Source organism: Ixodes scapularis, unplaced genomic scaffold (assembly GCF_016920785.2).
Source record: "Ixodes scapularis isolate PalLabHiFi unplaced genomic scaffold, ASM1692078v2 PGA_scaffold3__209_contigs__length_174095766, whole genome shotgun sequence".
In the NCBI taxonomy this organism is placed as follows: Eukaryota; Metazoa; Arthropoda; class Arachnida; order Ixodida; family Ixodidae; genus Ixodes; species Ixodes scapularis.
The window spans coordinates 45,136,688-45,162,464 of NW_024609868.1; the positions used below are offsets into that span (position 1 = coordinate 45,136,688).

Below are 25,777 nucleotides of genomic sequence, written 5' to 3' on the forward strand. Positions count from 1 at the left end.
CTTCACGGGTATGACCATTTTAATAAAGCCTTCTTTATTTCTTCGTATTGGCGTCGAGATGTTTTGGTGGCGCACTCCTATGGTTACCTTTCGTGACGTCATTACCTTGTGAACAACAAGTTTGAAGGTGTTTGTAAAGAGCATGGTGGCAGCTTGAAATCATAGCACTCTCAAATCAACACCGCCAACACCGTCAAAATTGAAGTTCTTCCATTCCTCTTATTTCCGTCGATGGAAAATCCTTTGCTGACGTCATAGTCAGCATTCGGGCTATCGTGGAAGACCGATAATGGCAACGCTTTTGATCGCTCACGTCGCCAATAATGATCATTAGTCGCAAAAGGTGTTCCTGCAGTCGCTTTTCCATGGACCCATGGGGGCGATAAAAAGTATTATTGCTCTAATCGTGAAGCTAAAAAGTAACTGCTGCGAACAACTTGATTTTTTTTTTTGGTTTCTCTAGAAGCATTTGACCACTGCGAACTATGTCAGTACAAATTCTGCACTTTTTAGTTTCGCTGGTCTGAGGAGAAAGCCCGTCACATAGTCAATTGCAGCAAGCCTCCGTCCTACTCTCTTAAAAATATTAAAAATGCCTGCCCCTCTACTTAACCGCAAAACACTCGAAGAGCAACTCATAGCGATTTACAAAATCAGCTCAGCAAATGATGGGGCGGAACATTCGTTTAGACCTTAAAATGAAGTATGCACTGTGGCTCAGCGCAGACTTCATTTTTAGGTCTAAACAGATACTCCACCTCATCGTTCGCTGAGCTGATTTCATAGATCGCAGAGATTGGCTCTCCGAGAGTTTTGCGGATCAGTAGACGCGCAGGCATTTTTTAGAGTGCAAGTACTGATGTGAAATGAGGCGCACCGCTCATGTCGCCACTTGCACATTGCAGTGCTACCCCATGTGATTGATATTCGTGATACGTCAACACTTCTTAATATTTACCAAGCTGTCGCAAGAATGTACTATATCTCTCTGAAATTTTGGATTCGGTGTTTTTAAGTTAGGGTTTCTTTGTTAGAATTCGTGGCGCCATGAACATAAAATGCGGTGGATTTGTCCGGTTTGCTGTAGCACACAGTCGCGTGCTTTAAGTGACGTGACTAATTTGTTTGTCTTTTCTTATCGGTTAACCATTGGCAACGTTACTAGATTAACTAAGTTACGGAACTGCCCATAAAAGCTGGTTCCCTTCCCTCTCGCCCCCTCCCACGGCCCACCTCCAGGGCCATCCGTCGTTCGACGCGCCACCGGTCGGCTGCTATGGGAAGTGCACTGTATTTTATGGAACATGTATATGTTTTGAAGCACAGCGTCTAGGTGTCGTTTCATTGTATTTATGAAACACAGTTTTGAAACAAGATATAGATGGCGCTTCAAACAGAGGGAGACGGATTGAAGGGGGTGAGGGAAGGGGGGAGAGGTGCTACTCCCTTACCCGGGAGTTCCACAGCTGAGCTAATTTAGTAGCCTTGACCATTGACGATAATGACGGGGGGTTCCCTTCTTGCGTTGCACGGGCTGAAACGTGATGTAGCGAGGGACATGATTGATGGTGGTTTTAGAGAGCGCACGATCCTGGCTTCAATCCCCCTGGAGGCTGAACACACGATCCTGGCTTCAATTCCCTTAAGGGCTGAATGCACCTGTTTCTTTTTTTTTTTTCTTTTTTTTTATAAGGGTACTTTTTTAGGAGGCAACTTAATCTTGGGGTAACCCACAACTATTATAACAATTGGCGGTGATTAATTTGTGGTTTTTTGTTTGCTTAGAATATCGCTGCATCACTGGTTGAATTTTTTTTTTTTTTTCACCTTCAAAATAAAGAGCAAAATGAGAATCGCGTCGAGGTGCACCTCGCGTTGTGAACGTGATTGATCCTGGTAGCGTTTCCGACGACCTCAGCTTTAGAGTATGCAATTGCATTCAGGTGAAAGTAAAAAAAAAGGGGGAAAAAAAAAAGAAGAGCTAGAGGGCGGGCATTTTGAAAAGCTGGATCGGGTTGTGCAAACTTGTTTTCCAGCATTCTGAAGGAAAAAAAAAAAAAATAGATACCTCATTTGTTTCATTTTCATGCGCATTTTAATGCAGTTTTTTTTATTATTCCCTCACATTCATTTTACTGCCTACCTTTTATGTCGCTCCCCAGTTCTTTTTTTATTACTGAGGTATACAGTTGACACAATTTATTGGTTTAGGACACTAGATCCCCAAACATCTTGCATGGGCAAACAAATAGCGTCCCCGCCAAGCGCCAATCCAAAACACGGATTGGGCTGGGCGCATTCGCTTCGGCGACGACGCTACTTCTTCGTGTACGCTAAGCTTTTGCGCAACGTATTTTAGAACTCTCTTTTTCATCGTTTTCGCGTTCAGCGTTCGTGCGACAACCTGCCGTAGATCTCAACGCTTCCCCGATGGAGAAAGAAAAGGCTTTCGAAAGAGGAAATACATGCGTGGGATTCACAGACTAAGGCCTCCGCCTTTCTTATCGGCATCGATGCAGCAATCTCATAAGCTTCTCGGTGTTAATGAGGTTGCCGGGTTAGCCACACCCTCCAAGTCGTAAGCTATCAGAGACTGCGGTCTGGTGCTAGCTTTCTGTTACAGGCTTTAGGTGGCAAGTCCACGTAATTGCGGGCTTTCAGTTCAAGCACAACCGAAGGCAGAGTCGCGGTAGCGCCTCGAAATCGTGACACTGCAGAGTTGCAAATGACCTCGTGCATTCAAATAGCGCGTCAGGTCGAAACGGCGCGATGAACCGAACCCGGTCCGGTGGGGAGCACGCCCTTGCCGGCACGGCCTACATCCCTCTCGCGCGGCCCGTCGAGACATTCCCTCAATTACGCCTCGCCCGGACTGTTCTTCCGATGTTACGGTACGCGTGTTTATAGACTCAGCAGGTATGCGGCTACCCGCGTGATTAAATGTGGTGCTGTCTTCATGGCTTTTACTCGACGTTACTCTATATACCTCGTCGCGACGCAACTGTGAGCGACGCTGAAACTACAAGCGCGAGCATGTGGCCTTGAACACCACTGGAATTTCAAAGGCACAGGTTCACAGCGAGCATACTCATGGATGGGACTTCATCTTGAAGCATTGGATGTGTTTGAAATTACGATTAAATTAAACATAGCAGACTTTAGAGTAGGACATTACATGTCGTGTTGTTGTTTGCAGTGGCTGTGTGGACGTATTTATTTATGACTCAGTTCTTCAGTTGCATTAATAATCGATCGGCTAACATAATAAAGTCACTTGAAGCCTACTACGTCACTGAAAGCATATTGGACTCTTTCAAACTGACCCCCTCTTGAGAGTCAGATTGAAAGCGAACTGACCCCTCGAAGGCCACATATCACACTCCTTAAAGCCTAAACTTTTTTTCTTTTTTTTTTTGGGGGGGGGGGGGGTTATCATTGATAGCATTTTTACTCTAGAATAGCTTGAACCTGTTTAATGAGAAAAACCACGCGTCTAGGCTTCCCCACAGCACGTAACAGCAGATTGCAGTCATTCACGCATGTAAAGGAGCAAATTTAGAGACAGTTATAGAACTTACACCAAAATCAAAAGTTAGCGTTGCTAATGGGAGCATCTATCCGGCCTGAAACCTACGCATCTTTATATCTTAATTTAACATGTTTTTCTTGCCCCATATTTCACTGGTCTCTTTAAGTAAACCACAGTGACGGTTCAATTTTTAGTGCTCTACGGGGGAAAAAAAAGCGAGCCAGCCGTTTCCGAAAGACACTACGGGCATACACGTAAGAAATAAATTGTCATTGAAACCTTACGCAAACGCAGAAGAAGCGTCCACAAAAACGAAGTACAAAAACCCCTTCTTAACGCCTTTCTCAAAAAAAAAAAAGAAAAGAATATCCGGTCATTTACATTTTCTTTTTTGTGATGGTGCGCTACTCATAAATACTCCAGTAACTATAGCTTAAATGACTGGAAAGGTAACGCGCTTTATAAAATTGTGTGGCCGATGTAGCGCTAGCCGAGGTGCTGTCATTCCATTGCGTCCTGTGGGAGACGCTTACGAAGGAGAATTGTGTCTGCCACCATGATTGCTGAGGCAATGACACGGCATGTCATCGCGTGAAATGGTCGCGGGCAGCATGCAAGCTTGACAAGAAAGACGGGCTCCCGGAGAATTGTGTCTGCATTTTTTGCTTGTTTTTATACGTCGCCGTACTGATTGTAGAGTGCGCCGAGTTCAACGTTTGAGTTCACCTGTCTGATTACGTCTTCCAGTGACACTTCCGGGGTTTACATCGCGCGAGTAAAGACTCCTGCATCCTGATTGTGGGATGGACGGTTGACAGTAACGACCTGCTTGAGAACTGCGTAATCAGCGAGCGCGAGGTTGCACGTTCTTGCGCTCTGGTGACAAAGCATCGTATATCCTGCTGCTCTCTGCAGGGCTAAACACGTTTCTTAATGCGATTTATGTTGTGTGTGTGTGTGAACTTATAGTACTTTATTATAAGTTTTCTTTTTTTCAAAAAAAGAAGTGTCTTGAGCTCTGTAGGTCTTATTTTTCGTGTTAAACAACTATATCATAAGGCAGAAGTAGAAGTTTGTCTTCGAACAACTCGCACATAAGTATGCTAATAATTACCTTGTCAAGCGTCAAAACATTTATGAAGAACATACGTAAAATGATGTATTGCTTGTATGTTGAGACAGCCTTGATGCTGTACGCCTCATCGGGTGACTCGTCTCTTAGCTGTAAATGAGAAATTTAGCCAGTGCAGTACAACCACGAACCTGGGGTCTTTAAGGAGCACCACGCAGTAGTGATTTCAAGAACGCGTTTTGGTGCGAAACTTATTTACATCGAAACGGGCAGGGGGTGGGGATCGAAACCAGGAGGTTCTGCCGCGGAAGCTTTTGCTCCACACTCCGAGCTGAGACGCGTTAACCCACTCGGCCCCCGATCTCCCTTAAGATATGTATAAAACAATTTCACTGTTTTACACTAATTTTAAACGGGAAAACGACATACCTTACATAAGCAAAAGGGTATGTACATGGGAAAGTTAGGTAAATATTGTGGAAGATAAGAATACTAAACGACGAACAAGGCGAAAAATTTAGGAGTACCGCAGAGCTATAACATTTGTTAAGTTCTAAGTGTGCACAAAAAACGAGATAAATAGAAAATATATCTAGACGAAATCTAAGACGGCGTAGAACAAAAGATTCCATTTGCTCACACTACAAATTTTTAAAAATTTTACTTTACAAACAAAACTTCAACAAACGGAGAACTGTCGCGCGAAGAAGGACACTAATGACAAGTTCATTTATTAAATGTAATTAAAACAATAACTACGTATAATGGCATCCTCACACCGACGAACGAAGTACCCCAGGAAGAATTGGTGATAAATACTTCAATATAAAAGAAAAAACAAAACAAAAAAACATTAGCTCACATTGTAACTTTCAAACTGCCTTTCAAATTTTTGGCGCTCCGTCATGTTTGGGTGTCTACCAAGGTATTCATGAAGAGAATCATATAAATGACAAAGCGATAATACTTTGATATATGTATTACGAAAAACAAAAACACGAATATTCAGATATTCGACGGGGCCGCCGTGAACCTCCAATTTAAAAACTCTACCAAAAAAACAAAAACAAAAAAACTTGGCGTTAATAGATTGCAGGGGCCAAGGGGTACGCGGCATTGAGCAGCTTACGATTGAGCTGTGCCATGTGCTTCAGCGAAGAAACCCGGATGCGTCCGTCACACGCCTTTCAAACTTCCGCCTTATACTCTGCAGGCGCAACAGGGTCGTGCGACACTAATCGCAGTCGCGTTACACACCCTTCACTCGGAGACTAAGACATCCTGTCTTTTTTTTTTTTAACACACCCTGTGTTTTAGTTGGTGTTGGTCTCTGTTCAGATAGCTTCTATACGTAATTCGAGGGTGATTAAAACATTATCCGCAACCTGACTGAAGAGTTTACCGTAATCAAAAGCTTTCCAAACGCAAGCCTGGAATGGAATATTGCATAGGCAAAGCCTTGCTTGATTTGCAAATTATTTGTCACATCATTCACTGTCACTCGTCTATCCGACAGAATCAGTTCAGGTGAACGCCCAATGTCAGTTGTGGACGCCGACGGGCGTTCGTTTCCTTTATGACAGACACTTGTGCGTCCTTCTCTTGAACTCTTTACTACAAAATACTTTCTTTATACCGTGCACAAAGTGTGTGCTAATATATCGGCACCAGACACATCTTCAGACCAGAAAAAGAAATGGCACCCTTAAATGTGAAAATTACTTGTGCGGCAGCCATTGTTCCTCAGACCTCAGTCACAACTGAAGTGACATTCAGACCTGAGCAACAGTGACTGGAAAAGACAGCGACATCGCAAGAAAAGCGCCGATAAGACAGTGTGGTCAACAGTGTTAGGAGAACCGGTGTGCGGGTAATGTTTTCATCTTCCTCGTAGTTGTTTATGTTGACGACCACCAGTGAATTAAGCACGCTTGTCCCTGTCCACTCCTTCGTGTTCATCCTCTGTGTTTGGAATTACAAGTTCACTCAGTAATTAAGCGATCTTGGAAGCAGTCTGGAAGATCAAGGAAAACGGTTATTTATGTATAATAGATATTAACCCAAGAAGGGACATGAAAATAGAAAAGAGTACAATAAGAAATAAGAGACAAACAAAGTTATGCTGCAGCTCGCGACTTCTGAGTAGCGTTAAATGAACCGAGGTAGAGCTGGAGTTTCCCGCTGTTGACCGGAGAATTGTTTTTTGATCCCTGGCAGTCGTTCAAATTCTTTAGTTATGTGGAAATCTCCTGTTATGTATGTCGCCATCGACCAAGAGGGCAGCAAATACGATACATCGCAAATCTACGAACGCGTGGGCCGTCGTCATTGACAGAATGCCAGCAAATAATTGCATAATTTTTTATGCAATATTTTGCTCGCTATTAAGAATAAATGAAGCAAAGAAATTTACGTGACATGTCCTTCGAGCTCTGTATAATATCTGGTTTTGTATCACCTTTTATGACTTGCAAACATTACCTTGACTCGGAGTAGCTTTATCACCAGAAATAGATTCACGTTTGAACCCTTGTCTCTGACAGATCCAATAGGAAAGTCGACCTTGGAAGGCGCAGCGTCTTCAAAAATTTCCCATTTGCCTCTAGGATGCTTCAGTTGCGACCGCCGATTCTAGAACACCCCATGGGACCGTCGAAAACGGGAGCACGCTAAGCTTTTTTCACTGTTCTCTTGATGCAAATTATTTAACAGTGCTAGATATCTTACAAGAACGCTAAAGCAAAACTAAAGTGGTGGTACTAGTATGGCAATCATATTTCAAGTTAACCAATAATGCCGTCTTTTGATTATTGCGAAGTTAAAAGTATCTGAAGCCTAAACATTCACAAATAAAATTAAAAAAAAAAATATGTATATATATATATCTGTTTGGAGTACGGTCTTCGAAAGAAAAAAAAAGAAATATATAAATGTAAAAATTGCTACACCCGATGCGTTCTTTAGTCTGTTTTCTGTCACACTGATAAAACTGACGCTTTCTTGTAACACGAAGTTGCGTTTCATTTATTTATTCCCGTACGTAGAATGGACCCCTTCGCCTTCCCAATTACATTCATTCATGACAGATCCGCTTTCAAAAACCTTTTTGTTTGTTTGTTGTTGGGGTTGGGGCTGCATTTTCTTTTGTGAATGTTGCGTTATTGATATTGATCCGAAAGCTGAAAAAAAAAAGACGTGTATTGCTGATCAAAAATATATGCCATTTTGAAGCTGTGAGAGGGATACAGTCGTGACACCTTGTTAGCGCGCATTACCTCGGTTGTTGTACTTGTGACTCACATTTTTAACGATTGGCTACAGCCTCAGTGGTAGTACTTGACAGCTTTGAAATTGTTACAGAAAACGGCGACTTGTTAACAACAAAACGGAATGTCAAGTCTGTTTTAGTGTTTTTTTTTTTTTTTTCCGGTCAACGTCAAAGAAAAATGATAGGCAGGTTTTTAACAAACACGCCATGCGTTTGACAGGAAATTCGCCTCCCTTCAGTATACCTATATGACATTTTGATGATGCGTTGAGCTCGAATTGAAATTTCAACAATCTTGGCATATTCACAAACAACTTTTATTTGTTCTTATCTTTACGGTAAAAAAAAAAAGGAAAACGTAAATGCTTTTGGTTCAGCCCGGCCTTTTTAGAGACACGTCCAATAAGGTTTCTACGCACAAACAAACAAAAAAATGGGGGTTCGCACAACCTGATTTTTGATTGTTAGATCTCAAGTGAGCATAGTTGAAGCGCAAAAAGAAAACAAAACAGAAAAACAATATTTCATTGCGCCCTTGAAATTTTCGTTGACAAGTGAACTCAGCCGCTTAACCCAGTATCTGGCGTTAGTCGTGCAATTTTCGTTGGGAGGCTAACACCAAATAAAAAGTAAAAAAATAAAAAGTTTTAAGGAATTAAAACTTATACTGAATATGCGGGAGGTCTTTATCTTGTGTGAAGGGAAGGGAGGGACGGTGTCGGCTCCTGCACAATGTTGCCCGTTTTATTACCCTTCTGCCATACCTCGTATGGAGGTCAATTTCATTTTGTTCTAGTGTTTTACGCATTTCGTGGTTATGTCGCCTCAAAAGTTAAAATCCCAAGCATGATCACCTTATTCCGTTTCATTCACGCGATATATTACCAAAGTAATGGAGCTCAGGAACAGCCCATGTAGCCGCCCGAAGTTTGTCAGTTTCTATAAGATGAACACACTCCGGCGCTCATGACATCATGCTCAAACGTGTTTACGTCTGAACATACCCAGAACAATAATCGATTCTGATTACTGCAGACGTTAACCAAGCGTAGCTGACACAGATGTATATGTATATATTTTTTTATTTTATAGTATTTTTATCCCGAATATTAACAACACGACAGTAGCAGACGCATACCAGACGACTGGCTGGATGCACGATGTATTCCACTCGCGTGTACCTCGAGGTGCACGCCGTATTGCAATTGATGCAATTTTTCTCGAAGGTAACGAGGGGGTTTCACCACCGCTGGCCTGCAAACATCGAAAACTATCAAACAAAGTATACATGTTGGAAGACACGCCTCTAAATATTCGAGACACGTCCTCAATCAAGGCCATGCGCATGAACAGAGAGGGGTTGCGTACGCCGTCATGAAAGAATCGCAAATCGGCACCAATTTAGTCCTCCGCGCGCCTTCCTCCCGGCTCGCTGCTGAAGGGATGCTTTTTGAATCGGGGTCGATTTGAATCGCTGCCCGCCCGGCACGTCTGGGTTTCGTTGTTAATAACAAACCTTGCGCCGACCGTCCCTCGATTTAAGCCGGCCTTGGATATGGATCGAAGGTTAGCGTAACGCCAACTGCGCGTGTTGCTGGTGCCGTGACACGCGCGAGGAACATGGAAGAAATGTTAGATCCCGGTTGTACGCCAGAAGTGCGTCCCAACGGAGGCTTTCAGGAGAAGTGGGGCGATGATTTTCTAGCATGGCCTTGCATGATTCGGGAGCGCCCAAATGCGGTGGAATCGGCGTCGTTTTTAGGCTCTCCTTCCAGGAATGGTCAGGGTCAAACTTTACAGCAGTCCGCGGAGGATCATCTGGGAGCGGCAGAGACGGCAGAGGCGGCGATGGCCCTCGGCACGACTGATAGGCGTGCGAAGCGCGCTCCCCGTATGTGGCCACACACCTTGTAACGGTTGAACGTCGTTATCTCTTGCATTCGTAGGGGTGTTTACGTTCAAATAGGTCTTCTTAATCAGTTAACTTACTGCTTTTGAATATATCTTCCTGAAAATTGTTGATTTGTTAACAAGAAGTTAGATGCTGTATAACCCTCTGTATTTCCACACCAGTTGAGTGAGGGGGCAGGAAAAGAAAAAGCTTGCACGAACAGCCTGACGAAGTTCCCGCCTCTTTCACTTGTCGACATGGGCATCACAATATATACCCACATGAAATATTCAAGAAGACAGACACCAGAAAAAAATATATAAGAGTTCCAAACAAAAAACACACATGAAAACACTCCTAAGATTATTGGGGGGGGGGGGGGGGGGGGCAACAGATATAAATTGTGACATCAACAAATTCAGCATAATATCTTAAAGACAACCTTAAGAGTCCTTCTCTGACGTGACATGCTTTAGCGAGTCTTTTCTGTGTTTTTTTTTCTTGTCTACGTGATTGAAATCATATCTCCTCTCTAAACAAGAAAAAAAAAAGAATGCAAAAGGTGGCATTTGATTGAATGCCATTGACATCAGGGGCTTTGCTGGTTAACAAATGGAAAAAGCGATCAACTAAATTCTTAGTATCCGGTGTTGTTTTGAGATCTGCAAAATCCTTTCGTTTTGTAGAAAATAGTTTAGATATTTGACTTTCTTCTATATTCACTACTGCGCATAATCCAACATGGTACACAAAAACTCTAGGAAAATGTCCCCTAGCACAAACCAAAGTTTGAAGGCATTATCCATATATCTTCGCTGGGCCACTTTGCAGGTTTAAACTTGCACGTTACAATGGACTACGCTCAAACAATTTCTCTCGTCTACCTTTTCCGGTAGAAAATAAATTCATGTCTTCTGCAGTGGACACTCTTTTATTTATATGCAACTTCAGCGAAGTAGTTATTGTTACAATGCTGTCGTCTCCTATTAATTCTAGAATATCCGAAACACAAATAATGCTAAGCGAATAAACGAGAAAGAACATGCCTCATTTTACTTGTCCTGATACTTAGAGTTATTTTCACTTTACTATGTTAAACCTGCCAACCCAGCATATTAATTTGGTAAGTCTACGAAAGCCGAAGATTGGTTTACGCTCTAGAATAATTTTATTTCTTGAATTATGGAACGCATACCTTCGCTCGTATTCAAAATAAGAACGGCACTTTTTGTCTTAAAATTAGAAGTTGTTTTTGACAATTTTTTGTTGAGAGTACGACATTTTTTTAATATTTTAAATAAAAGACTGGTGGAATCACTTATCCATAATTTTACATACGGACCAGTCTGTTTATCAATCAACAAGAAAAAAAATGCAGGCCAAAACTTTTGAACGAAGCAACATCATACCAATAATTATATACGTTTCTGTCTGGAATATGTATTTTCTCAGCAATATGATTGCGATACGCAGCAGCTGAGATGTATTAACTTGGCGAAACTTCTGAACTTGGGAAACTAAGTGTCCGACAGTCCAAATCCTAACACGCGCAGGTAGGTTTAAGGCAATGTCTAGCTAGGTCTTCTTGCAGAAATCCAAATTAGACCTCTCAAAAGTAACGAAGAGCGAGACCACCTATGATGCAGCAGCTCTCTATAATGACTAACTGGCTTGGAGCGCACAAACAGCAAGACATAACATTCCCTTAACTGCGAATGCTCTTGCGATCATTATGAAGTAACCCTCGAGGATCAATACTACGTTTACACGTAAGCTGACAGTGCAACGGAAACTACGTTTTCGCGGGGCCAATCAACCGGCTCCCTTTCGTCACCTGACCCCGCTCTCTGCGCGTGGTTAGAGGCGAGAACGTGAAGACACTCATACCTGAAAGGTACGCGTATGACTTGTCCAACAAGTGCTTAGCTTCCACTTCACTGTCACCTCAGCGATGAGCGCAGTATAGAAGAGACGTAAGCTCTTTGCAGATCTGTCTTGAGTGGACTTGGTTATGCACGCATGAATATTCGATTGCAATCAAGGATGTCCGGCTAGTTTTCTTTGACCGTGAAGTGCTTTATAAGCCTTGCGTATGCGCGAGGTTGCATTGTTATTTTGCTGCTTATTTATCTTCGTCTCGAAATTGACGTGATGGTCGTTAACGAGACGTTTGCTTTTACATTATTGGTGGACGTGGAAGGTACGCTTTGGGCGACCGGCGAGTCTTTTTGTGTGGCGTCTCCACTTTGCGGTCTGCTGAAAGCGAAGACGACGTTTGTTGCGCTGGGTAGTTCTGGCAGCGAGAGGAAAGGCACGAGTCCCTGACATTTTATTTGAAAACGTAGTGTACGGCCAATGTCGGTGCTGTTTTGCTGGGTTTTATTTCTTCTTTAATATGGTTTGATGTGGTTTTGATGCGTTTTGTCGTGTTTCAGTGCCGCGCTTCGTATCAGTTAGTTTTGATGTATGCTTTGACTTGATCATTCTAACTAATGCAAACTAATAGCTGAAATCAGCCAGTATGCGCGCTTTTAAAATCTTTATTTTGGCGCCATATTACAGCTGAAGCATTTTAAAGCGTCAACATTTCTGCTATCGCGTACTTATAATGGTCAAGAAACATTAGCCATTTCAACCAATGCAAGCTAATAACTGAAATCAGCCAGTACGCGCGCTTTTAGAATCTTTATTTTAGTGCCAAATCACAACTCAAAAATTTTGAAGTGTCAAAATGCATTGCTGATATCGCATACTTACAACAGTAAGAAACAGACTATTTATCATAATGCCGCCTACGCGAAAAACAAAACCTTGCAGGCGACGCGTTATTCAAGGCGACATATTACAGTATATATCGCCTTCAATAACACGTCCAGAAGAGTAGTATTGTGTCTAAAAGATATTCTGATTTCTACGTAAAGCGTAACACAAAAACATAGTTTGCGGCAAGTGTATAAGGCTGGCAGTTGTTTTGATTTGAGAAGCTTCAAACACATGCAAACGAGAATTGTCAGTGATAAGGACGTGATGCAATACGTGATGTTTGCATGCTTTATTTTCTTACTTTTTGAGCTGACTGGTTTGCTAAGGAGTAGATTTGTTTTCAAGAAAGTGTATTTTACTTTCTGCAATTATTTTTTCTGAAGTATATTATTAAGATAATAGTGTGATAATAATGGCGTTTTATTATAATGTTTCCCAAATGGCAACGACCCGAAATTTATGCAATCTGTGTGCGAAGGTCAACCGCGTGGAGTGTTTGGATCTTTGATTAGCTTGTTCACCCATGTAATCCAGTTGTTTGACTCAGCTGTTATTTCTACAAGTTAGGTGCATTTTTTTCTTTTAGTAACACTTCTTATTATCCAGTTTTCCTCACTCCCTTTTTTACCATATTATGTCTACCTTTTAACTTGCCTCGACACGGCTCCTTTCGCAGTTTAGGAGTGGAGGGTGCTTGAAGAATATCTTCACCACAGAAAATCGGGGCTGCATTTCGGCCATTAATAAAATCCTTCATCTAAGACCAGGGAGCGAGCATTGGTTCATGTACAAAGCAAACAAAATACAAATCATATATTTCGCTTTGCAATGTACGTTTTGCTTTAGCCCCGTGACAGAGTAATCAGTTCACCTCCACTCCACCAAATAACATAATGTTATTTTCTTAAATGCGTTTGAACTTCCTACTTCCTAGCACAGCGCAGTGTAGACGTGCAAAACGTCACACTAGAAAATCCTTACAATGCTATACGTGAGAAGGGTATTCCGTCTCTGAATGAAACAAGTGCCAACCGAAACACTGCTTCACCTTTATTTTTCGCGTGAAGACCAGACCTAGCATTTGCGTAGCCCTGAGTTGGACCCGGCACGTTCTTGACCGAGTTAGATTATCGGCACCTCTACTGTTTCTATGATTCATCTTTTCTCATTTGCCAGGTGTTTCTTTCTTTTCCTCGTTTCCTTTTTTTCTCTCCCCGGCAGAAATGTCCAGCAGCAGAGTTCTCGTGCCCTGCAATAATTGTTGTCATCGGAAAAACCGTGCACCCTTGCATTTGCATACTTATTCGCTTTGTTTGTTTGTTTGTTTGAGTACGAGTGTGTGCGTGCGTGCGTGCGTGCGTGCGTGCGTGCGTGCGTGCGTGCGTGCGTGCGTGCGTGCGTGCGTGTGTGTGTGTGTGTGTGTGTGTGTGTGTGTGTGTGTGTGTGTGTGTGTGTGTGTGTGTGTGTGTTGTTTTTGACTACTACCGTTTGTCGATGTATATTTATTTATTTTCTCCAAAACGTTCAAAGGCGTTGCTACCTTTTTTTGTGTGTAATATAGCAATTATACAAACAGTGGACAGTAACATACCACAACTTCCGAGTGACGCTTTGTTCAAGCGTTAACGAATGCCATTTATAAATATTTTTACTCTTACCCGAACTCTCAGGGCTTTTCTTACGTATTGTACGCTGCGCAGCAGTGCAGACACACCATTCCAGGATACTCTCCCGTTGCTGCCGACAACATTCAGCTCCACCTATCCGACCTTATGACGTCACATAATCGTAATGATCAAAGAGTCTCCTGTGGCACTCCGGGAACACAGCTGCCCACAAAATAACCTTATCCGCTGCTACGGCGCGGTTAGTGCGTCGTCATTAGCAGTCAAAACAATCTCGGCCGTCTTTGATTACCCATAAGTGAGTCTGATGGCCAGCGCCTCGCCGCCGACAATGCTGCTCGCCGCCGTACGCCAGTAATGGTTCTTGGTCGTATTCTCGTACAATGGCGCCTATACATTTCGGTGTAAAATGCCAGACAGCATAAAGCCACCATTGCGAGCCACTCAGGACGTCTAAACGAGGCACGTGAAACCGAATCTGTAGTGTTCCTCCTTCCGGGAGAGAGCTGTCACGTGCATCGCTCCATCGCTCCGATTGGCTGGAAGGGGCCGTAGTGTTCGCCTATTTGCCAAATTTTGCTGAAGCGCAGTATAGTAATTTATGGAGGTAGGCAGTACACTTCTGCTGGTAGGCACCATCGCCTTCAAGGAAAAAGGTACGGCTAAACAGAATCTGCGTACGACAACACAGAACCCGTACCCCGATAAAATAAAACAATGTTTTATCGACACGGGGAAGATTGAACGAAATAAACATTAGATTGCATAACAAGTATGTGCAACATAAAGCAGTCTGTTACCAAACCGAATGACCAATTTTGTTTCGTTGCTCCGGAGACAGCCATTTGCCACTTGCATAGAAATGAGTGGCTACCAACTTCCCATTCTTTTTGCGAAAACTAAAACATTAGATAGTGCGTCCCGTTTCTGGCCAATGAGGAATAGTTTTATATAATATAGTCTTTCTCTTCTTTATTCAGATATGTTCAACGCGTCCAAAGCAGCCTGGCACACGTTACTAAAAAAAGAAGTAACAGTTTACGATTACAATTACGCTTGGTTAAAAAGTATTTAATTCGATTACTTGATTACTTGAGAAGAAAAGCGATTGGTCGTTACTTAAAAAGTAACCGTTACTTTTCTAATTACTTCAAGTTTCCAAAATGGCAGGTTTTATTCGTGTTTTAAAACGTGCCTTCTGTACTCTCCACTATTGGACTAGAATCACCGAAATATAAACTATGCATAACTTATATATCCACCGATTTGGGTAAAACATTTTCCTGTCAGGGATTCGGTTCCAGGATTTCTTAGTGGGAAACCTGTACAAACTAAGGGCGCCATTAGAAAGGAGAGGAAAAATAGCAATGATCACTAGCAATTTTAATGCTTTCAAGAGCAACCCAGTTACTCTTGTGATTAGTTCCTAATGAATGTAATCAAAGGATCATAAAATTACCCCAAAAAGTAATCGACCCAGAGTAGTTTGATTACTTGTAATGAGTGCAGTACCACCCTGGTCCAAAGTTACCTAGCTCAAAAGTAAAAAGAAGCTCCGCAAATGGTGTGTTTTTGTTTTCTCCCGTAACATTCATAAGCATAAACATCGTAACTTATCATCGTGGAAAATTAAAATATCGTTACCAAAATGAGCATATTCAGCCTTATTTGCACGGATACGCATAGTATTAAAGTTCAGAGGAACATGTATAGAGCTAGACGTGTTTACATGTTTATTTTACGATATTTGCTTGTGCTTATGTAGGTTACAAGTCGAAATATTAAGATTTGCCGTAAAATAATATTTCAGTCAAATCCACGTTTTTTTTTTGTTTTTTTTTTAAACTCGCCTTTTTTCTTTGGGACGAGGGGGGGGGGGGGGGCGATTGTTATTTGGGTAGCTTCAAATAGTTATGAGGTGTCAATTGACGCTATTGTGCGTGCACGTGAGAAGTTGTCACGGTTGTGACCATTACCCTTATTTTAACGTCGCCATCGAGCCTAGAAAAAAAAATATCCGTAATGTTTTAGTACAAATGTCACCGTCGTTCTGGAGTTTTTTATTGTGGGAAATATTTTCTTCCGCGATAGCGGTTGTCGTTAATATTTGTTTTTTCTTCCCAGCTACACTTGCGGCTATTTTTGTCTTTCAGTGGTGCTTTCGAGGGTTAGGAGCTTTGTTTTATGGTTTCAATGCTGTGCAGTGTCTAGCCGTGGTTTCTTTTTTGAAAAGCGCTTCACAGGTTTCGGATGAGTGGTCTTTGGTTTTTAACAATAAATATAATGCCGAGTTTGCGAAAACATTCAGGCCATTGCAACTATAAGCAGGTTTCTTTGGGAAATTCAAATGAAAAAAAAAATAGAAATGAAAGGATAATATGGCGTTCATAATGCATTCCTTGCGTCTCTGATTACTTTTGTTGCTCTAACGCCTCCATAAAAAAAAAAAAAGAAAAAAAAAGACGATTAAAATTGTTTTCGACCTAGAGGCGTTATTACTGAAGATTCTGTAACCTTCCCTTCTGCTACATTGGCACCAACGTCGCTAATAGTCACATGTCAGATATCACCACCGGTATTTTCAACTCAAATTACATCTAAAAAATATCCACCTACCAAGGAAACTACATATATAACAACGCCGAAAATAACGTTCGGAAGTGACAACCCCAAAATAACACGAAGTTATTAACAGGAACTTACAAAAGCAAGCGGAAAGATATTATGTAAACGCGTTCACCTGATAAGTGCATGGGAAATAGCACGTTTAAGAATAGAACAACTGAAAGGTTTGCTTATGAAAGAAAAAAGAGCAGAAATAAATATAGCGTTGTTGTCACTTTGCGCGCACAGAGCCACAACAGCCTTTTAAACTGGCGCATAGCGTCGACGCTATTTCTTTAATTATTTTTCTTTTACCCATGCAAATGTTTTGGGTGCGCCAATAAAGGGTTTTAATAAATCGTTACGATACTTCTGAAAATAGAGTTTTAGGGAACCATTTTCGCACAAACCAAACGATACGATCGGCTTTCCGGATATGGACTACGCATGCGCAAGGTCACTGCTGACTTATCGTTGTCTAGTGTCCGAACCGTAGGCTGTGATCGTGTGGTCGAAGGGGCTGACATCAGAAGCCTCTCGACCAGGGTGCAAGAATATAGACAGGTGGGGAAACGAGAGCCCAATGAGCGACCGGATTGTGTCCCCCTCGGTTTTCTCTTTTTCTGTGGCGCCATCTATGTGGAGCATCGCGAACTCTCATTCCGGGTGGGCGACCTTTGGCGACCGGCTAAACTGACGGAAGTGGTTTCTCGTGGATTTTCAGTAGAGGACTGTCGTGCTCTCGTTTTATTTTCCGCACTCTCCCATTGAGTTCCGTGCAAATCCGATTCCGATTTTTTTTCCTCTCGCCGCAGCGCCATCTGTCGCAAATCGGTGGTACCCGCAAGCAGACGAGTACACGATCCGGTCACGGCGCGGCGGTAGACTTCTATGGGCCGTTTCCCCACCTGTCTATCTTACACCCTGCTCTCGACTCAAATATAGAACGGCTGTTTCTCTGTGGGAAGAGGCTTGCCGAATCTTCAAACTCGAATGAAAGCATTCGTGGTTGTGCCTGAAGGAAATGTCATGGCAACGGTGAGAGAATCAAGTCGAATTCACGACAAATAAAACAGAAAACAAGCGAAACGCGAACGAAACACCAACACTTTCTTAGAATCACATTGTTCGTTTGTCTCAGTTTGCGGGGATGTGGCATAGCTCAGTTGGTTGAAGCGTCGCTGTGCCGTTTTGATAAAGGGGCCGACGACACGGGTTCAAACTCTGTCTGATGACCCAGCCCTTAGGGGTTAGGGTGTCCGCGATTTGCAGCGCAGAGCGAAGATAAGCTACGTCAGCAGCGAAGCCGAGGTAGCATACCCACCTCACCCATCGACGCGAGGTCGAACGTCCCGGTCTTGCCGTCAACAATGCCCTTTTTTTGGGGGTAGCCCAGTCAAATAAAAGAGAGTTTTCTAAGTTTTTCTCGCAGAATAAATCTAAATCGAACTCACTGTCAAAGAATTCTAGCGCCATGATTGCAGCGGAGATTGTCTGCTCCTTTAGCAGACGAACTGTCCGTTCACGGTGGGGACTCCACCGCTATATTTAACGCTCTCATTTGAGCGAAACGAGACAAAATATGGTTAGTTCCACAAATTTGGCTTCAGGCTATTTGTAAAAAAGGAAATGTTTTTTTTTTATTCTAAAAAAAATACAAAAATTGCCCTTTTTTGTTTACTTTACGAAGGCATTGCGCATTTCCGTTGCCAGGGGGCGCGACCCACATCGATCGTCTGCAAACGCGGCTCTCTAAAAGCCGTTTCATAGAAAACGATCTGACCGAGCTCCCGAACCGAGGTACCGATCGTTGGGTCTATCGACTGAGTCCTATTCCGGTTCCCTAAAACCCTTTAGTGGTACCAGATAACGATACGATTCACGCGGTAGGCGTCCGCGAAGTATCGGGTATAGTTTTCTGAATCATCGGAACGACCTGCTAAAACTTTCTAATGACTGCAGTCTTTTACGCGTTACTGAAAAATAGTAACCGATTACAATTACAATCACTTTAATAAAAAATGTGACTGATTACAGTAATCAATTACTGCATCACAAAAGTAATTGAAAAGAAATACCAGAAAGTAATTGACTACTTTTCACGCTATTTATTTAACTTTTTATTACTGAATTAAAAATTTATACCTATGTTCAAAGCGGTTACTTTTTTTTTCCAGTCACATTTTATAAGCTTTAACAGCAATTGTCGTTCGAAATTCTCGCCAGTCACCTTCCCACGTTTCCTGTTGAAGATATCTGCCGCGACGCTAAAGACACTCTCGACCAGGGTGTAAGATAGACAGGTGGGGAAACGGCCCATAGAAGCCTACTGCAGCGCTGTGACCGGATTGTGAACACGTCTGCTTGCGGGTACCCCCGATTTGCGACAGATGGCGCTGCGGCGAGAGGAAAAAAATCGGAATCGGATTTGCGTGGAACTCTATAGGAGAGTGCGCAAAATAAACCGAGAGCACGACAGTCCTCCATTGAAAATCTACGAGAAACCATCTCCGTCAGTTTAGCAGGTCGCCACCGGTCGCCTACCCTGGGTGAGAGTTCGCGGTGCTCCACATAGATGGCGCCACAGGAAAAGAGAAACCCGAGGGGGACACAATCCGGTCGCTCATTTGGCTCTCGTTTCCCCACCTGTCTATCTTACACCCTGCTCTCAACGTGGATACGCTCGAGGAAAGAGCGGTGTTGTTGAGCACAAACACTGCGTATCAGTTCGGGGTTCGACCGACGCTTCCGAGTCCTCTAGGAAGGGAAGCGCGTCACTGTTGCGACTGATTGTTGAAAGCATTTGAGTCAAAACGTCGCTGATTGCGTTGACGTTCTAATCATTCCGGTATCTTGGTATCATTTTTTTTCATGTGTTAATTGAATTACAACGAAAGTTACCGCAGAAGAGGACTAATGGAAGCGTTGAAAAGTTACAATGAAATGTAATTCACTAGGAGATATCAGTTATACTTGTAACTGGTTGCACACATTTCTGAATGAACGCCGCATGGTGTTCTACGTGTGCTCTTCTATATCGTGACACGCTATGTGCAGTTAGAAAATGTTTGCCGATTGTGCGCTTCAATCTCACCTCTCCAGGTTCCTGGCCACGTCCAAATTCCAGCCCACGTACGCAAGACGCGCGTTCCCGTGCTTCGATGAGCCCAACTTCAAGTCGACATTCAACGTCACTCTGGTTCATGACCGGAAACACATGGCCCTTTCGAACATGCCCGTGCTTGAGGTGCGTACGGATTGTTTCACTTTATTCTTCCACAACACCAAATATAAGAGAACAAAATTGAGTGCTGATGTGCTGATGTCAAAATATTTTAATAAAAAAAAAACATTTTAAAACCCGCTTGTGAGGTTACGTTCCAGTAGAACAGGAAACAGTCAAATACGGTTATCAATAGAAGGATCCCAGCGAATTACGCAGTTCAGAATACATTTAGATAATTGCGCAGGGGAGAATTAACGAATTAACGCTTTAGGTATCATCGTATTCTTGGCTTCGTCATTCCTTGGGACCGTTTTATTGTTTGCCTCGAATGCCCGTTTCTAAGCTCCGCTGGAAGGTTAACTCACAGGCGTTTTTTTCTAGAGTCCGGCTGTGACCGACAAATATCAGTCCTCCCATCTGCTCGGTCGACTTCAGTTTAATCTTTCATTAGCAGAATCAGTAATATGACACCTGTACTAATTGTCTGACTTCTGGCTCCCGATTTGTCGCCCTTCTCATTTCAATAACCCCATCCTTAGATGTGATTGCAACGCAATAATTTGTCTGTTTGTTCAACGTCCAAGTTTAAGCGTTAAATGTCTGTGCACAATCCGCAATACGGGAGAACTTTATGGTGGTATTTTATTCACGCGAAAGAAGCTGAAAAAAAAATTTTAGTGATCACGTGTTAGGTTGGCTCCCTCGAGCTTCGTACTCCAAGGCTCTCTTACTTTTAAATTGTGTCAAGTTAAATAACAGAAACGAAAATCAATCCTGCGTTTTGTTGTAAACGACCTCATTCGACAGTAAACCCTAACCATTCCTTGTTACCGCAATCTTACTAAAATTACCAGTTTCAATGACCATCGCCTTTTGTATTTGTATATATTTTAAATTGTGGAATTCTTTGCTCTTTTAGTCGGATTGATTAAACCTGGCCAACCGCGAATATATCATACATATTCGACGCGGCAAAGTATGGAAAATTAAATTTATGCAGCCATTATCCACTTCAATGCCCCGCTTATATTCATGGCCTACACCGCTTAACAACTTCACAATTGACCGCATAACTATTCATGGTAAACAAAAAATAATTCGCGCCCTTACATTATTTTAGGTAAATAATATCGTTACATTTTACAAGTTTATTCTTTAGGCTTTTAGCATTTTTCTAGAAAAAAAAATGCCATCGAAGTGAAACTAATGCGTTCAGTGTAGGTTCCCTGCGAAAATAGAGGATCAGATTATCGTCCCAGTTTTTTGCACCGCCATCCCCACGCCTGTTCTACGAGTGTAACGTACTCCACCTAACTTTGCTCTTCCCACGTCGTTCGAGCCTCTCTAAAATTGACTGATAAGTTGTTTTCGATGACGCTCAGCAAGTTTCTTATGAAAACAAGTTGTTTATATTCACCAATTAAAAAGCTAACTCATATACTCGTGGTCATTATGGTGCTCATCATGACGATTAGCCCCTGTGTTACGTCCCTCCGGTCGCACAACTCGCCCGCACAAAACAAATTAAAATAGCTCTCAGAGATTTTTTTTTTTCGTTTATTTTTTGAAGTTTTAGATAAAATCACCTTGTATTATGAAACTGACGACACGCTGTTTACAAAGTAGTCAGCGTTTGCCCACACCGGGTCTGGGCACTGCGCGTGCACAAAAGCCAGATTCGCGTGAAGTGCGACCGCAGCGGTGTGACGCGAGGTCCACATATATTGGTGTACACCAGCGAGGGCACCGGAACCAGTCGAGCTTCCTCTTGGAAGCCTTTCTCGGGTGTCTTCGCGAGAAATTATGTGCCGGAAATAAAGTTTAAGGTTAGTGCACAAGGAACGATTCCGCAGCTCTCGCTAAATGCTACAGCGACACACGCGTGTGCTCAGCGCCCGTCAAAAAACCGCTCGGGTCGGAAGGTCAGAACGATCGCGTGAAATGACGAACGCCGTTCGCGGTTCAATGAAGACAAAAAAAAAACCCAAAAAAACCGGAGCCTCTGATTCGACGTAGCGTGGAATATTCCTCGCGTGATGTTGGAGGAGTTTTCTACGGGTCCGTTAACCCGCAATCTTTTCGCAATACGAGATATTCAAGAGCGGAGTTTCATCGAATGGAAGCACCGGACGCTAATGCACGAGGCCTCTGGCGCCGTAAATTACCGATCTCTGTCACGAAGGCGGTGTCGCCACGGGGGAGTCGAAAGGAATATCTTGTTCCGCACACCTCCCCGACGAAATGAAACGGGAACACGCAGCCAGTTCTTAGGCTCGCATTTGAAGAGAGGAAGCTCAGCTGAGACAAAGAAGAAAGACGCACGAGGGGCATTACGTCCCGCGTACAGGACTGACACAAACGGGTTACCTTAGTAGTACCCGCGGTAATCGTTTTGGCGTGGGTTCGCAGCGCACCTTCCCCGGTTGTGTTTCCTGTGTACGGTCGGGGGGGCTGGGGAATTCCTCCGCTAAAATGTCAGTGTGTCGCATGACGTCAATGACACCAGAACGTGACATGACACTGCGGGGACGTCCCATAGGACATCGTGAGGTGACGGCACATCGTGACGTCTCGTGATGTGGTCACGTGACACTGTAACGTCACATGACGTTCACGTTTGTGTGCAGCGTGATTGTGTATGCTCTGTTTGTAGCGTCTCGGCTGCCGTCGCAGTTTAGTTTGGAGAACGCCGCACAGAACCGGAATATTTTTTAGTTCCCATTATGCAGAGACAAGCTCTCTTGAGAATGATAATAGGAAAAAGAGTGGATGACAGTGATCTTTAAAGCAGTAGGTGTCAACTAAATTGTTTCCACTAGACCAGCGTTATGTTCCAGGAAATGGCAATGGTAAACCGTCACATAAGTTTTATGGCTACAGTGTTTAATAAATTATTTATAAAAGTTTTTATTAAGTAAATAGAGAGCAATATAGATATCCCGCCCTTGAAATTGAACCCGAGCCTTTTCGATCAGCAGCTCGATGATCTACCTCTAACCATTGGGACGATTTTTTTCTTAGTTTTTTTTTTTTTAGATAACAGTTTTTGAATACAACACAATAAGCATGCATTATTATGTAATAGTCTAATCAATCTAAAAAATTTTTTGTGAAAGCTCATTTTTAGACAGCTGTCATAGACATTCTATAGTTGACGCCTTACACCTGTGGCTATTGGGATAACCTTTAATATACACCAAGATCTGACCTCAAAATCTAATTCAGTGATTCTAAAAAGAAATCCACACACATACGTATACACACACGCCCACGTACACACAAACACAGACACACACGCGCGCACGCACACCCATACGCAGGCAGGCTCACACGCACGCACAAACTCATGCGGACGCGCGCATTCAACACCACCCAAAAGCACGGGCACGCATATGTGTTTCTCTTTTGATTCGGGCAGGTTTAGATTTGGACGCGACCTGTTGTAAAAAATATAATTGATCGTGCGCGACACGACATGTCCGTACCCGCGTTAATTCCTTCAGTGACGTGTAATTCCACCAAAGTTCTCCCCTTCTAAACTTAACGAAATTCCTATAGGGCTAACATGTCGTACTGGATAGTTTCGACGCAAACGGGAGCGCTTAAGTTGCTACGTAAGAATAGTTACAATGCGTAGGCGATTACGCAATCTCATCACGCGAACTGATCACGCAATCACGTAGCCTCATCACGCCATGGCATCATTGCATCGGGTGACGTGACGTCATAGACTCCTAATAAGCATAGCTTCGGACTTCGCCACTAAACAGTGTCGCAACCCGCGCAATCCAAGTGTCCGTGCCGCGGGTAACTTGAGCAGTGCGACGTAAGTGTAGAGCGAAACGATCGACGACACAGACGCGCGTGTTAGTTTCGGCTTCAAACCCTGTCCAAGGATGATATTTCTCGCATCGCGGCGCCCACGACGAATGTTTTAAAGATTTCACACCACGTAAAGTCTAGATGGAGGCCAAGCGTCAATTCTCTAATTACATTACGCCCCCAAACAGCGAGAAAAAATATAAAAAAATCAATGAAAATGTTTTAGTTGGTTAGCTAACTAATTAAGAAATTTTGTCCATTTTTCGTAACCCGCAAGTTATTCCCAGGGCTATATAAATAAAAAAAAAAACCTGACGTAAGATTTGTAACAACTTTTATTTATGGTTCCACTGGAAACAATAATGAGCCATTCCACTCTGTCAAGGTGGATGACCAGCGAAGCTGTTGAACACACGACAAAGACGTGACAGAAGTTTGAACACAGGTACGAACACATTTATTGTCTGGATCGCTGGTCATCGTTACGAACGGTACGCACACACACATGTCGAGGACTAACGCCCCTCCCCCCCCCCCCCCCCCCCCCGCCCCCCTGAAGGAGCTGGAGGAAACTAGACACGCGTAACGGGATCGCCACCCGGCGGAAGCAAAGGAAACTAGGCACGGAAGTGCTTGGAACGACGACAAAAAGAGGGCGGTGCGCTTCCCTCCTCCACCTCCTTTCCTCCTTCTTCCCTCCAGCCCTGAATTTGTTCATGGGTTACGTGGCACAAAGTCGTGAAGTCATTTTCCCCGCTAGCGGGGAAAATGACTTCATGACTTCGCTTCACGACATTCGACCCGCCAAATTTAGCGAGGAAACTGAATAATGTTGAGGTCACGTGATGTAGCGGGAAAATTCACGTCACGAAGGCGTGACATCGTTTTTGTTTGCGCACACGAGAAATCCAGGGTATCCAGCCATTTACGATTACGCTGTAAAAAAAAAAAAAAAAAGAAACAGACTTTTACATAAAATGGAAACACGCGCTTGTGTCCACGCCAAGAATCCTGTGGCATTAGGAGAGCCATTTGCTGTGATCCACGAAGGAAGCTCGGTGAATGACGGGCAGTGGTTGGAACGGGGCATCTCAAATTGTGTTTTTAATTTGGTGTAGTATTTCATGCAGATTACTTAATGATATATATTTGAGTAGCCGGCTACATTTCTTACCTGCCAGCATCTTTTTTTTTTTAATTATTACTTTATCAGACATAGAAGAAAAATAGATTCGTCAACATTAGAAGATTGACCCAAGACGCAGGACGAATATAGGCACCTCGATTCTTCCTGCTTTCTCAGAAGCGTCGCTTTCCTGCTTACCGCCACTTGCACCGCGATGATTCAGTGGGGACTAACCGGTTTATGTTTATTTAGTGTCGGTCCGAGTGTTTACACGGCGCCGGTCGAAATACACGTGCAGGAAGCGGCTGTCTTCGAGGCCGTTGCCAGTGGGACAACAATGGGAGACTCGAATTCAAAGTTTACCTAGAGACATCTCTTCACGCTCTGCTGCTTTGTGGAGTGGGGGCTTTCCCCCTTGGCTCGCTGCAATCGCTTCTTCCGGACATCCCCGCTATTTTGTCCTTCTTTCTACACTCTACAACAGTCTAGGTTGTGACATCTCGCATGACGTAGACACGTATTATTTTATGTTTAAATGTATTTTTAGCTTCGCGCCATTCGCTGTGTGGGTTTACGGCGATTAGCTCTTCCGAGTGCTTTGCGGGAAAGCGGACGCACCGGATTTTTATACCTCATTTCACTTTACGTCGAGAAGCAGCCGTAGTGATGCCAAATTATCGATAAATTGACTATCGATACTATCGATAGTTTTTCCAAAACTATCGACAGTGTCGTAGAACTACCGATAGGCAACTATCGATATCATTATCGATAGTACTATCGATAGTTTTTTATATTCGACAATCTATAGTTTTTTTTTTTTTTTACTATCAATTATCAAATTTTTGGCG

General features: G+C 43.1%; 1 protein-coding gene across 1 annotated transcript in view; it reads left to right on the plus strand.

Moving 5' to 3' along the window:
• LOC120841356 overlaps window positions 1-25,777 on the plus strand; it is a 160,973-nt gene that overhangs the window by 57,537 nt on the left and 77,659 nt on the right. The window contains exon 2 of the mRNA XM_040212234.2: window positions 19,855-19,999. Within this exon, the coding sequence (XP_040068168.2) occupies window positions 19,855-19,999 (145 nt within the window). The remainder of the gene's footprint in view (window positions 1-19,854; window positions 20,000-25,777) is intronic.